The sequence below is a fragment of the Protobothrops mucrosquamatus genome, unplaced genomic scaffold (genome assembly GCF_001527695.2).
Source record: "Protobothrops mucrosquamatus isolate PMUCROS unplaced genomic scaffold, P.Mucros_1.0 scaffold6, whole genome shotgun sequence".
Lineage (NCBI taxonomy): Eukaryota > Metazoa > Chordata > Lepidosauria > Squamata > Viperidae > Protobothrops > Protobothrops mucrosquamatus.
Window position 1 is genome coordinate 1,547,910 of NW_015386393.1, and position 15,295 is coordinate 1,563,204.

At 43.0% G+C, this 15,295-nt stretch overlaps 1 protein-coding gene across 1 annotated transcript in view; it reads right to left on the minus strand.

Annotated features, from left to right (window-relative positions):
• EPS15L1 (epidermal growth factor receptor pathway substrate 15 like 1) overlaps positions 1-13,819 on the minus strand; it is a 50,907-nt gene extending 37,088 nt beyond the window's left edge. The window contains exons 1-11 of the mRNA XM_015809973.1: positions 13,782-13,819; positions 9,016-9,057; positions 7,236-7,325; positions 5,882-5,929; positions 5,478-5,573; positions 5,217-5,273; positions 4,243-4,368; positions 3,212-3,271; positions 2,631-2,867; positions 1,589-1,746; positions 1,221-1,377 (exon numbers count right to left, since the gene is read on the minus strand). Coding sequence (XP_015665459.1) covers positions 1,221-1,377; positions 1,589-1,746; positions 2,631-2,867; positions 3,212-3,271; positions 4,243-4,368; positions 5,217-5,273; positions 5,478-5,573; positions 5,882-5,929; positions 7,236-7,325; positions 9,016-9,057; positions 13,782-13,817 — 1,107 coding nt within the window. The 5' untranslated portion in view covers positions 13,818-13,819. The remainder of the gene's footprint in view (positions 1-1,220; positions 1,378-1,588; positions 1,747-2,630; positions 2,868-3,211; positions 3,272-4,242; positions 4,369-5,216; positions 5,274-5,477; positions 5,574-5,881; positions 5,930-7,235; positions 7,326-9,015; positions 9,058-13,781) is intronic.
• Positions 13,820-15,295: the final 1,476 nt, after the last annotated feature.

Consider the following 15,295-nt stretch of genomic DNA (forward strand, 5'->3'; position numbering starts at 1 on the left):
CTCATCAGCCACCCTCCACCCTGCGCCCTCTGCATCATGTGGGGAAACTCCACAAAGCTGTTGAGATGGGAAAAGGTGTTTTGCATGGACAAAGCAAATGCCACCTGAGGTTTGATGGGGAGGGGCTGCGTTCTTCAGAGTGCCCCATTTACTCACACGACGCATTTCTGAGAGTGTCGAGATCTCAGTTCCTACAGAGGCCAAGTAGCCTGAGAGAGTCTAGAGGAAAAAGGACAAAGGGGCAGGAGCTCAGGCAATTCTGGGGAAAGTCAGTGAAACAAGAGGGACTTGCAGAGTTTCCCACAGAATCAGAGAGAAGAGGAAACAAGAGAACAGGAGCACAGACAAGCAAGAGGGTGAGGTCGCTGCATCTGGGCCATGGTGATTTAGAGACAGCAGTTCGCAAGAGCCAGATGTTCAACTGCTGAAACCTGGCACTGGCCTTCGGGGATCATTATATGCACACTAGGCCACCCATTCTTCTTTCTACATATAATATAGGCTTGTGCCATTTCCCTCCCCCTCAGGAGAGCCTGATGAAGCTGCCACCGCCTCCTCCTTGGCTGGCCTGCAGAACTCCCTGACACTTTGCAGGGAGGGGGTGAAGAACAAATAAGAGCATCAGACCACTAGAAAAATTGTATCTGAGTCACCATCCTTCCCTCAATGGACACAGCCATTAAAATATTTCAAATTTCGGCCTCGGTTCCAAGCAGTTAATGGCTGCCCGCTCATCAAGCCTTGCCACCAACCAATTTGGGCACAGGGGCCAAAGGAAGACGGGAAAGAGGGTGGGGATATATCCCCCCATCTTGCCTTCCACCACACAGCCTACAGATTCCTGGGAAATGTAGTCAGAAAGCATGGAGGTCCTGAAGTGGCCACAACTTTCCTAAATTTTACTCCCACAGAAGTCTGGGCATTGTGTAAATTAGACCATTCGGGTTACCTTGGTTCAATAATTTTTTTCCCGCTTTAAGGTTACAAACAGCTCCGAGAGCTTTAGCAGAATATAGATTCAAAACAAAAGCATCAGCAGCAAACAGGGCTACCTTTCTTGCTCCAAATATGGTCCCATGTTTTGGGCAACAGGAAGACGAAACCATTTAACAGTAAACAGATGTAAGAACTTTCCCCCCACAACATATCAGTTGACAGAGGAAAGGGGAAGCAAGGCCCCCGTGAGACTGTCAGAATAGATGTCTATGCTATGAATTCACCTGGACAGGAGTGGTCCTTTCTGAAGGAGGGATCATATCTGGGAGCAGCACCTGTGGTGGGTCAATGCCTTTGCTGACCTTCTGCTGAATGAGGTACATGGCGAGTGCAAACTGATCTTTGTTGAGCTTTCCCATTTGCCTGGTATCAGCCAAAGCCCTGCCAGAAAAACAACAACAGACTGCTTCCATAGACAGCTCAATAGACAATTGCTGTTCAAGAGATGCAGAGTATCTCAGAAGCTTTCAGCTGATTCCACAGCTAATTCAATCTCAAGATAGCGTCTGTGGCATTAAGAGCAACGTCAGTAGTTTTGATTGGAAAATATCATCTCCTATGATAAAAAAGAGAAGGGAAGAAAAATTCATACCATATGTGTGCTAGGAGGTTCTGGGAAAGCCCCGAGTGCATGAAAATATCCTTCACTTCCTGGCCGCTCACAAAGCCATCCAGGTCCAAATCTGTCTTCAGAAATATTTCATCATAGCGAATCTTGTCAGTCAGTGGCACCACCCAGTTTGCAGACGGCTGAATTAAGAACAGAGCCTCTTAATTGACTGGTTTTGCAGATGAAAGAGTCATGTAAGAAGTTACAGACAAAGCATCCCACCACCCACTTTCTCCCAAGTTACTTGGGCCGAAAAACCGTTGGCTGCGTGTCACTACTCCTTCCAGTTTCACCAGTACTCCTCAGTCTTCACAAATACAAGTTTATCTAAAAACTAAGCTTATAGTTTTAACCTACTTTTTTTTTCAATTATTCTGGATAAAGGTCCTGAGAAGAGGCTTCTTCACCATTCAATCCCAGAAATCATCCACCCTGAGCAATTTGGTAGCATTGGAGGCTCCCTGCTAAGGAGAGGTTTCTACCAAGTTACATTGATAATGCAGAGCTGGAGACCAGCATTTAAAGCCAGAAAGACTAGTTGCAGGTTGCATCCTCAACTAGCACCATTCCCAAGCTTGTGCTTAACATGATTGTCAGATTTGCCATTCCAACATTCGTCCTTAGAAAGATCTCAAGTGATGGCCACTCTAAGAGTCGCTTGTAGAGGCACTATATTCAAAGAACACAATTTGCTTCTCAATGCTTTTGCTGAGGAAGAGTTCTATGAAAGAACAGTCTTGTCCACTATTTGGAGTTTTCCAGATAACCAAGTAGTCATTTTTGAAGTAGGATACGGAGTTAGATGGACGTAAGATCAATTTCAGCACAATTGTTACTTTAAGTACAGAAATCTGTACTTAAAAAACTTCTAGTCAGATCCATTATACTTACATGCCACAAATGTAAAGATATCCTAGACACAATCCTTTCTACATATACACACTCCAATTTTTTTTTTAAAAAAGGGGGGGAAGGCTCACCTTTGCACAATATGCTTGCATTTTCTGCTAAAGGCTACACCTACCTGGGTTTGCTTCAGGCTGTGTTTAGGGGACAAGCTTCCTGTGCTGTTGAGGCTGTTGACGCTGCCGTGTGACGGAGTGGACCGCAAACTGTCTTTTGGGGGAGGACTGGCTGGAAGAACTGGCACTGCCCCAGGAAAGATTGGCACTTTCTTCCGCTTGGAAGGTGGAACAAGAGATGGGGGCAACACAGAGGGGACGGATTCCTTCTCAAGGGCACGATAGACCAGGTGCATCGCCTGCAAGGCCCAGAGGGAAAAGACGTCTGCAGAGGGCAACAAGGAGGAGGAGGAGGAAGAGGAGGAGGAGGAGGAGGAGGAGGGGAAGATGGCGGAGAGGTAGTGCCAAGCATGAGAGAGCAGGTCAGGCAAGGGCTGGAGGGAGGGAGGCTGGACTAACAGAGGTGGATAGAACCCTGGGAAAAGGAAAACTAACCAAGGAGTTTGATATTGTGGATTCCTACTGTGGTCGGCCTCTTCTATACAAATGAGGACTTGGGACATAACCCTGTCCCTGACCCTGAAGGTGAGGCACTCAGGAATCCCCTTCGGTTACATGACAAGAGCAAGCATAGCAAACTTACCACGGCAAACTCATCTCTGTCAAGGTGCCCATCTTTATCAATATCACTGAGATCCCACACCTATAACCATTTGGACACAAATGCAAGGGAAAAGGATGTATCAGAAGAGCAGTTAAAGGAATGTTCTTTTTAAAAAAAAGACATTTCATTATGGTTCATCATGGATAATTCCAGATTTTTTTTTTTATTCAGCTGGTTAATTCTTTTTGTACCCCATGTGCAAGTCTAATAATTACCTGAGCTTAACTGTTAAGCCTAACTAACAATTTAAAAACTTCAATAACGTTTTTAGCAGCAAAACATAAGGCAAGAAGCATGATAGTAGATTTTAAAAGCACATGCAAAAGAGTCAGCAAGACTAATATTTGAGTAATCTGCTTTTGGATACAGCTCTTTCAACTGAGCATTTCTCAGTTCCCTCATTCTTTAAAGCAGCAAGATAAATAAACCAGAACCGATGTCAATGCTGCTAACATCGGATGTTCTTGCTTTGACAACATATGGAGATGCAGCCTTTTTCTTTCTTATGCTTTACTCTTAGAATTAGATGATACTGGGGGGAGGGGAGGAGGAATGTAATGGGAGTTAGTTAGACATAACAATATTGTAATAGTGTGTGAATCTCTACTGAAATAAGAGATAATAAGAAATGGTGGGTTGGAGAATAGGAGGGAAAGCCTACATTTCAAACTAATTGGAGAATGTGATTTATGACTGTTAATTAGAGGAGGGGATTGTGTTTGATACTATGTGCTCAGGGGAGGGGAATCCAGATTTTGGCTTCGCTTATGTATGTGCCGATGCTATGCTGCTCCAATAAAGTTTCTTTAAGGTAAACAATGCCTCAAAGTTCTTTGAAGAGTTCATCTGTCGGAACCATGACAACTGAATTTTAAGAGCCCAGATTGCTTGAAATTCTGGGTAGGATCCAATCTTGCTTTACTCTAGTACAAATATTTGCCTAGTTCAAAGCAGGCCGAAGTAATGCACTCAAATCATACAGTTGAAAAAGAAGGGAGAATTTTGCTCACCCGTCCCAAGACATCAAGAGGTAGTTTGGAGTTCATCAATACTGGCTTCACTTTGTCTCCCGAAAGTAAACCATTGACAGGTAAAAGACTTTCAAAAATGCCATCAAACTTGGCCCTCTCTTCTACCTAGTTAAGAAGGAACAGACTAAAATCAGTTTATATTGAGCTGCTGTTTTCCACAGACTGCAAAACATTATTATCTTGAATTTAGTTTTCTATTTCTATATTAAATCGTGCTTTCGTATGGGCAAGTACTAGAGTCTATTAATCAAAAATTATGTTATATAGCTATCTTTTCTTCCACAATGAATCTTTCTGGAAGGAGAAAATGTGAAAGAAGCAGAAGGAAAACACAAGATAGTTTCAAATGGAAGATAATATTGTCTGGATTCCCTGTAACATTTTGTGAAGGAGGCAGGGTGACTGCATAGTAAAAGTCTCACCTGGAAACACCAAAGAAATAGTGCTACAGGTAATCCTCATTTAACAATCACAACTGCGACCGGCAACTTGGTCATTAAGCAAAGCGGTTGCTAAGTGAAACTGTGACTGTGCTTATGATTTTATTTCAGCTTTCTTATGCTTTACAGACCTGCAAAGGTCGTAAATGAAAGGATTGGTCGCAATGTTATTTTTTCATCATTATTGTAACTGCAAATAATTGCTAAATGAGACAGTCACTAAATGAGGACTAACTATAAAGAATATTTGCAAGTTCCCTGAAATTATTGTTAAACCTTTGTAAATGTTGCATACATTCTTTGGTAAATGTTGCACATAGGTAGTATTACGCAACTAGGAAAACAGTAAATTCAGCTTCGTGCTGCATACAGTGACTTACATGAAATTGGTATTAATCATTCAGATTAATAAACAGTAGAGTTCAATTGAGGCACAAATTAAATTAAAAAGCTTAATTAAGAAAGGGGTCTCCTTGCTGGATACTACTGGATACTTTTCTCTTGGACACTTACTCTGACAGCCCAGTGAGCGTCTGTGGAAGCAAGCAGCAGGGGGCTTGTATTGTCCTGCTGTAATAACAAATAAAATATATCAAAGCACTTCCTATGGTTTCCTTTGAAATATAGAAATATTTAACTCAGGCAACCAAGCCCCAAGTCATAAAGTTTATTGACCAAATTTAGGAAATCACAAAACTCTAAATTTTGTATCTGTCAGAGACCACTTATGTTCCAGTCAAAAACAGCCCTTTTCAAGGCAATATTAACACTTACAAATTTTGGAGGAGGTAACGTCAAATTTAAGTTGCTGAGAATGACATCATGGCCGCTCTGGGCACAGGCAATTAGCCGCAGCGCAATGAAGAATCCCTGAACGAGACAGAAAAGCAAGGAGAGTGAGGGGGGAAAGGCCCACTGTTCACAAGCCCAATGTCTACCTTTATTTTCATGAAAAAGAACATTCTTCAATAGACTGTCCAGCTCGCTCACCAGACTGGTGGACATTCAGGGACAGCATTGTCTCGATATTCAGGCAGAACTAGACCTAATTGTGTGTTCCACTCTTTCAAACAGACATTCGCACTGGAGTTGAGGCCCTAATTTCAACCCAGATATTTCAAAGGAGAGGTTTCAACAGATGGAGGCGGCTTTATCTCAAAATTGATATACTCACATACCTGTTTATCCAGAAATCCTTTGCCCTCTGGATCTGCTAAATCCCATATCTATGAATATACAAAATCACATGCTGACATCATTCAATTTAGAACAAAATCGCTTCAAAATAGAGACAGAAAGTAATCTGCCTCTTCAAATCTGCTCCTCCTAAAGACAGGAAGTGCTACGTCCAAGGTTGTATTATTTTCTTCTGCCTTTATTCTTATATGCAGCGACATCTCTAATTCAATGATTGAAATTAATGGGACCTAGAGCCCATCAAGCACCCGGAAGGTAGCAGGTACAGAAGAATTGTTCATACCTTTATCTTTGCTAATATATTTCAGATTATTTTTAAAACCTTTATCTTTGCTAGTATCATTCCAGATATATATTTTAAACACAAAAATGGTTTATAAATTGATGAGTCACTATGACTCATGTGTGACGGGAAGAAATTTGGTACTTAATGATAAATAATAGCAAGCACTGTTTCTCAACCTGGGCAAGTTGAAGATGTGTGGACTTCAACTCCCAGTATTCCCCATCCCAGCACAGCTGGTAAATAGTATTTTCTATTTATTTATTATTAAATGTTTATGCCACCCATCTCCCCATTAGGTGACCTGGAGTCATCTTATAGAGGAGAGTTAAGACCTTTCCAAAGGATTCTCTCTCATCTTTTTACATTTGTTTTAGCTGAAAGAAGCTGCCAAAACCAGAAAGGCAGCAGTGTTCCTTCAGGGATTCAGGCAGTCATTTGTGTCCTGTGACTCGAGATTGCTTATGAACGTACACTTGCAACTGGTTTCCCTAACACAGTGATGGCGAACCTTTTAGAGACCGAGTGCCCAAACCGCAACCCAAAACCCACTTATTTATCGCAAAGTGCCAGGGCACGCAGAAACCGGGGGTGCAAAAATGGGCCACCATGCTACAAGGTGCAAAAACGGCCGTGCCGTGGGGTGCAGATACAAGGCGCTGCACCATGCAAGAACGGGGCAGGGCTAGTATCGTGTAGGCACTAGCCCCGCCCCATTTGCAACACGTCCATGCTTGCGGCCCCGTGCATGCATGTAAAATGCTTCCCCCTCCCTTTTCTTCCAGTCCACCAATCGACAATGGTTGGTGACCTCTGCTCTACCACCTCTACTCGAGCTTGCTAGTCGGCCGCTTCGCCTCCTTTGTGCTGGGCGGGGCTCCTGCTCCGGGCGGCGGCGGTGGCCTGATGCACCTGCTGCTGGCGGCGGTGGCGTGTATGCCAACAGAGAGGGCTCTGAGTGCCGCCTCTGGCACACGTGCCATAGGTTCGCCACCACTGCCCTAACATGTATTTTCCTCTGGCATTTAGAATGGAGAAGATGCCTGACTTACTTTCCCCAGGACAGCATCCGTGAGGCCAGACTTTTTGAGAAACAGAGCAGCATCATTGGACCCAACTCTACCAGTGCAAGCTGGATCCACCTGCAAAGAAAATATTAACTCTTCAGCAAACCCGCCAAAAAGGAAAGGAACAAGCCACTTTTATCTCACTTCCTCACTATGGGCCAACCCATAAGATGGGGACTATATAAATGGTTTAAATATGACAAATAATCAAACACTACCTCCTATTTCCCACTGAAATTAGGCCTCTGTTGGCTTGTTCTGCTCTTACTATAACCTCTACAAGAATGTGTTAAGATACTTCTTAAGAATGCTTTCATCTACTATTCTTTTCAATTTAGCTTTTAGCCTCATTATTTTGAATTATTAAAAGCTTCTGATGAAATTAACATCATCATAACGCTGAGTACAACATAGATCTTTGTTGACCTGATTTAAATCTTCTAATCTTATTTCTTTAGTACAAGGTTTGGCGTTCAATCTGGTTATTTTATAAGTTGCAATAACTCAGGCTTGGTGCCAAAGGTTGTAATATCTCGGCTGACATTGCTTTAAATGCTTTCTGAGTTGTTTACACTGAGTTTGAAATTGAAGTAAATTTCTTTTGATTTCAGAATGCGGATAATACAAGATTTCCCACATATTGGATTAAAGTATGAATTTTTGTTGAAAACATAATATGGAAGTAGAAATGCTAATTTGCAGGATCTGAGCTTGTCTTATTATTGCTACATTTTGATTTGAAGTTAATAAGGTCGGGTCTATTACAGATGTATGTGTTCTAGATTTGAGTTCTCAACATAGTAGGAGACTCTGTAGGTAGGGGACCTCTTCTTTCGTGCCTTCCAAGCCCCCCCCAGCTCAGTGGGGCTCACAATGCCACCATGGCAATCATTTTGTGAATTAAACATTTCCCCTTTTATGGCAGAACCCAGAACATGTCTCAAAATTCCAAATGCATTTCACTAGCTAAAAACTTTGAACACCCTGTCCTAAGTGATATATCAAAAGTTATGGATATCTTGTGTATAGGGTAAATGTTCTTATATAGTACTGGAAGAACAGACCTATAATTGACTAAAGTAGGTAGACTGTTATTATATATTCAATATGTTTTCCCACCACAGTGAATCAAGTAAGAGGGTTTACAGGTAATTTGATTATCTTTTGAATAATTTCATCTATGCTTGGGTAAATTCAAGCAACTTTTTAATTTATACTTAGTGACCTATTGACAGGGCTTCATCAAAGTATGAGCATTACACGCTATTACATTTTATCATACATGACATGAAGTTAAAATTCATTACAATTCTAGTATCCTAATGCATCAGCAGCATATTGATGTATGTTATTCTTGTTTACTAGACAATGCTATCTGTAATTTACTTAGCATTACAGCTTGTTCTTGGTTTCTTTTGGGAACTAATTTAAATAGAGCAAACCATGATCCTTATTTCACTTTAAAAGAGTTTTTTTAGCCAGGCTCACTCACAGAAAGATTCAAAGGGTGCAAGAAAAAACTTAAAAACTACAACCCAGACTCATGAATCTGAGATGGGCAGCAATATAAATTGACATAATAATACATAAATCAATGCTGGCTTTTATTATATCAAATGAACTTGTAAATTTTATATTTACTTTCTAATAGACCAGCACAATGTCTACAAAACACATATGCTGGGTGCTCATATTAGCCAATAGATAAGAAAAAAGGCAGGATTTCAAGGGAGAGAGGAGAAAAGGAGAACTGTAGCACACTTACCTGCTTGTAATATGTCTCATACAGAGGGTTACCGGCGGAGAGCTAAAAAAAAGGGGGGGAAATGCAAGGTGAAAGTTATTCTTGCACACAGCCAGGTCTACTCATTGTAATGCAGAATTCTACAACTTTGCGGATTGGTGGTGGTGGTGGGGAGGATAGTTCCACGCAAGTGGTGGTAAAGCGCATGTGCGCATGCAGGTACAAGCAAGAGGCAGGCACACGCGCCTGCTGTTCACACAAGTGAGGATGCGGCCCAATTCCAAAAGGCTCAAGGTCCGGTAGTGGGCTGCAGCCTGGGGGTTGGGGACCCCTGCTTTAATAGGTCCAGCTCTATTTCTGCTTGGAACCTTCTAAAAATGCCCCACCATTTATTTAATTTTTTAAAGAAATGGCTTAGTACAAGAATAGGGAGAGGTATGAATAAAGTTGAAAGGTCCTGCATAGGAATCGCATCAGATCATTTGTAGCCAGCCAGAACAGGTCTAAAGATGCTGCCTACCATCTCAGCTTCTCACTTTCTGACTGCAATAACATATCATTCACTTGCCCTCCAAAGAATTATCAATGGACAAACATTTCTTTCTTTAAACAGGCTCAAGGACAGTTCAGTTGTTTTAAAGGACTTCCCACTGCTCTCTCGTTTGAGTTCAGTCTAAATAACACCCAAAAGCAATATTTGGCTTTTTCTGAGAAAGCATACAGTAGCTGCATGGTGGTCCAGTAGCGGATGATAAATACAGATAACATTAAAAAATATATCAGTTACTGCCCATTCTTCTTATTTCAGCTAATTTATAATGAAAAGGAAAGAAAGACAGCCACCTTGGCTGAGCTTAACAAAGATAGAATGAGACAACAAAGCTTTAAGAAGCTGTCACTTAAAAACTGAACTAACAACATTTTTTTTCACAAGACCAGGAGTAAGCCCTGAAACTCAAAATGGGAACAGAATGCTATGGAAACAAAAGAGAGGGAGCACATGGAAGTTCCACTCTTATTCTCAATATGCAATGTTAGAATACCATTATTCCACAGTTCAGGTAAAGTGCAAAATTGCCACAGAATTTCACCCCATTTCTCATTCTGATATTGCTAAGTTACAAACATCCCCATCCCCAAACAATGAATAAGTTTTACTTCTGCTTTCTGCACAATTGGTTGGTACTTAATTTCTGGTAGTCCTTGACTTGTGTGTATTTTGATTATGTGACCACAGGAATACTGCAATGGTTGTAAGTGTGAAAAACAGTCATAAGTCACTTTATTCAGTGCCACTTAACTTTGAACGGTCACTAAATGAATGGTTGTATGTCAAGGACTACTAATATACACATATGCCTCCCTTCTACAAACCATCTATCTATATTTGACTTCTGTTCTAATCCGCTTCAGACAGCCTGACCAATTATTCATGATAATGGGAGTTGTATCCCAGATATGTCCTTCTGGAAAGTCTCAAGAACCCCAATTCAGGCTTAACTGAATGACTTTCTTTTATTCTTCTTTACTGTCTGAAAGGCAAACAGAACTCACAGTGTAAGGTAATCAAGAAGAGCTATGCAGCTGTCTTCATGATTCCTTCATCATCCAATGTGTAAAATAAAGGCTAACCACATATCATCATGAATACTCATTCTGTTATGCAGAACTGTGGCCTACCATTTGGTTTTAATGCTATGCAAAATCACCAACAATGATCCCTATGGTCAATATCAACAATGTTTCCTCTGGTTTTCCAGCAAGAGACAGAAATCCAAATTTTATCTGCCTTGAAGGGTGGGAAAGAAATGCAAGGTCAAAAAAGATTCTTTTTGCTCAAGACAAATGATAAGCTGTAACTAATAGCTCTGATTAATGGGCAGCCCAGTACAAGTTCTCATCCTACAGAATCCTGGTGTTCAACAACCAATTCTATTTCCCACAATGAACATGTGATATCTTTGGCATGTGTGGATGCTACAATCGCTCATACAAAAGCTATCCACATACATCCTCCTCAAGAACTGCTACTCAATAGAGCCTAGACAAAAACGCCTCTTTATCTCTGTAATTGGCAGAGTCTACAGCATCAATAAATTCAGCATCAGTGTGTAAACTTGCAAGGAAATGCCATCAGAACACCAGGAAGTGCCTTCTATAATCTATTATTAGGTAGATAAAAAAACATTTGCAAGGCTGGTCTAATTAGGAGCAATACCTCACCCTATCACCAATTTTCATTATATCTGGGGAAAAAATGGAGGATGGGAAAAAGGTCGACATTAAATAATAAAGAGACCCAGAGGATTCAAGGGGGAGGATATTTTGCCTGGGCCTCTTCCTCTGCACAGCCCTTGGAATTTACAAGCCAGAATGAGATGCATCCAAATCTTCCAGAAGCGCTTGGCTTCAAAACACCCTTTCTGAAAAGAGCAATTTATAACTGACTGGTTGTGCTTGACATCTGGGCTATGCGTGGTTCTGGGCTTTTCTGCAAGCAGAGCCAACATGGAGATGCTTTCTCTGCTAGACAGCAGCCATTAACTTTGCAGGAATACAAATCAGCCTGGGCAGAAGCAGTATTCAGGGTTCTAAGGACTTTGGGTCCGTGTCCAAAAAAGGAGCCTGGAAAACAGCACTTGGCATCAGGCATATGATTCTCGCTTGAACCAGAACAAGCTCAGAAGGAATGCTCTTAGCAACATTATCTATTAACATGCATGCAACAAATCTACGCGTTATCTATACAGAGATTGCTGGATTTTCTTTCATATACATAGATCCCCGGATCAGCTTCCCTCCAAGAGAAAGATATAAATGTTTCTTTTTCCGAGTACTCATGACACATTCCATACACCAGAGATCCCTCTGCCATCTTCTTTTATGGCTGAAGGTTTACTGTGTACTATTTCATTTGGGGGGGGGGGGAAGCCTCATTAAAGCCCAGTTACATTCTTAGAATAATTAAAACATCTGTCTCCTGGCATGACTGAATTTTTGCTCAAGAGGTCCTTAGTTAACAATTATCCCTAGGAACCTGTTCCTATTTTTTTTTTTACTAAGAATTGCTGTACACAAACTTCTGGATTTAACCAAGACAGAAGGGAACACACCAATCCTGGATTATGTTTCCCCATGTAACCCTACCAGTCGGAGTTCATCATCCAGGGTTGCACAAAACCCCTCCCTTATTGTGACAGACCATATCCGGCAGAACAGCCAGCTCAGTGTCAGAGGCCATTGTATATTCTCCCCAGCCTTGCACTAAATTCCATCCCTTGCAACATTCCTCCAATCTAGTAAGGAAATTCTTCTGTGGCTGAAGCTGCCTAGGGAACTGAAACTTCCCTTGAACTTCAGTGCAGAATCCAGGCAGCTTCTGTAGGCCATTGAGCCACTTTTTAATGGCACCTGAATTAGGCTGCAGGTTATGAGGCCATCAAAAAAGTATCTTCAACTATTGCAGGTTACAGACTATTTTCTCCAAAGAAGATCTCTTGGCACCACGTCTACAAATACAGTCAGGTCCTCAAGACAGTATTCTCCAAGGACTTTGTAATTATTATATTTTAATCCCTAGTAAGTTCTTACGTTACGGCTAACCTGGCTCTTAAATTTGGTGGCAGTGTGTAGCTTTTTGCCAAATAACTTTATGATGTGTTGGCCTTCTCTTACAAAATGTACAGTATTCCATATGCTATTATTTGACAATGTGATCCTCAGATATATTTTAATTGCTTATATGTCATTGTTAAATTGTTTGTTATTCAGTGAGAAATACAAGCCCTAAAAAAATCCTCATACTTCCCGAGATGGCCACTAAAATGCTGGACAAAGCAGAGCATAAGCTGTGAGGTCTACAGCCTGACTACACCCATGTTTATCTGGAAATGATTTTTATTTGGCTTAATTTCTAGGCTTCTCTCACCAAGCTTTGTAATGTTTTCCCCGAAGGAAAGACACCATCTGCTCGAATTGGTCCCACTTCAGTCTTTTGGTTCTGTACTGGGCTTCCCAAATTTCCCAGTGTTTAAACTGAGTAAATTCTCAATGTTCAGTTCTAGCTGGGTTCTACCTCTGGAAACATCCAAGGGTACAAACTGCATCATCCGAGTCCTGCTTTTCTAGGAAATATATATTTTTATGGCTTGAATTGGCAGCGTTTAAACTCTTCAGCACCTATTAAGCGTCTCTCCAAACACGCACACCCACTCTATACACAGGCAAAAGCTGTGCAACAGCGGTCCTTCAATCAAATCCCGGCCTAGAGGACTTCCAGCCCCTTCTCTTCTCCACTGTAGCATCCCAGCCCGCTATACCCGCGGACAAGATTTCTTTCCAACAGCCCTGTGAGGTAGGCTGGGCTGGGTCACTTGTGTATTAAGAAGGGGCTTCTGGGCCGTGGTCCTGATGGGTGGCGACGGGACCCTCCGCCTCCCAGTCCTGGAGGCAGCACAGCTGTCTGTCCCCTATCAGGGCTGAGTTGCCTGATCCCTTTCCGACGGCGAGGACTGCTGGCCTTGCCGGTCCCTCCCCGTCGGCGCCCGACGCTCCGTCCTTCCCTGGGAAGGGAAAGAACGGACGCCCCTCCCGCCCGAGAGACCACCTCCCATCAAGGTCGCGTGTTTTGCGGGGAGGTGGTGGCTGCCTTCCCTTCCCCGACTCTGCTTCCTGACTCACGGCGGGAGTATCTCGGCTTTCTTGAATTGCGACTGCTCTTCCTCCCCTTCTTCCCGCCGCCATTCTCCCTTCTCATCCCTCCGCCGCCCTTCCTCTTGGTTGCCTACCTGCGCGCCGCCGCCGAGGGGGCCGAGCGCCGCCATCTTCCTCCTCCTCCTCCTCCTCCTGGGAGGGGAGCGGCCAGAGACGGACGGGGCGTGGCCACGAGGAGTACAGCAACAGCGAACGCAGGGACGGCGCCGCCAGGCGGCCAGCCGAGGAAGCGCTGAAAGAATCCCCGCGCAGCGTCGCCTCGGAAGGTCCGCGGAGGATGCTCTGGCCCAGGGGGTAGTCAACCTTGGCTCTTTTATGACTCGTGGACTTCAACTCCCAGAATTCCTGAGCCAGCTTAGCTGGCTCAGGAATTCTGGGAGTTGAAGTCCACGAGTCATAAAAGAGCCAAGGTTGACTACCCCTGCTCTGGCCCCTGCCTTGCTTTCCTGCTGGGAGGCGAGTCTGCCGCCCTGGGCAGCCTGCCCCGCTCCACACGTGCAGGAGGGGCGTCTGTGGTGGTGGTGGTGCTGCTGCTGTCTAGAACAGGCCTTTTCAACCCTTTCACAGATTGTACCCCTTTTAGGATATGGCAATATTAGAGTATTCGCCTAGCAAGGAGTCAAAAACTTGATGACCAAAAAAAGGGGGGGGAAAAAGTGATACAGGTAGTCCTCAACTTACAACAGTTCACTTAGTGACTGTTCAAAGTTACCACAGCACTGAAAAAAGTGACTTATGACCATTTTTCACACTTGTGACCGTTGCAGCATCCCCAGGGTCAATCACGTTTGGATGCTTGGCAACTGATTCATATTTATGATGGTCATCGATCCCCTTTTGCAACCTTCTGACAAAGTCAATGGAGAAGCCAGATTCACTCCTCCTTTTATATCCCCTCTTCTCTCCTCCCTCTTTTATATCTTCTCTCCCCCTCCTTCTTTTATATCCTCTTCTGTCACCTTTTTATATCCTCTTCCCTTCTTTTATATCCTCTCCTTTCCCCCTTTATATCCTCTTCTCTCCCCCCTTTTATAGCCTCTCTTCTCTCCCTTCTTTTATATCCTTTCTCTCCTCTCTTCCCTTTTATATCCTCTCTTCTCTCCCCCCTTTTCTCTTCCGTGCACCTCCAGCTGATTCCTCTCAAGGCTGCGCTTCTCCGTCTCTCTTTTGCAGTCCCCTTCTCTTTCCCCCATTGTCTTTTTTTTTCCTTTCCCTCTTCCGCCAAAACCTTCTCCTTTTATAGCAGGCATGTCAAACTGCTGGCCCATGGGTCGGATGCGTCATGCTGAAACCACGCCCACCCCATTGCCGGCAATGGGGAAAAACCCGCGATACGTCACGCAATGTCATGTGACATCGCGAGTTTGACATGCTTGTTTATTTATTTATTTTATTTATTTATTTAATTTAATTTATATGCCGCCCTTCTCCCGACAGGGACTCAGGGCGGCGCACAACATATTTAAAACCATTAACATATATGCAATCCCCCCCTTAAAACCGAATTAAACCGAATTTTAATGTTGCGTCTTCCGAATATTTAAAACCCAATATAAAATCCACCCTAGGTCAGGTCCGCTTGCTGAAA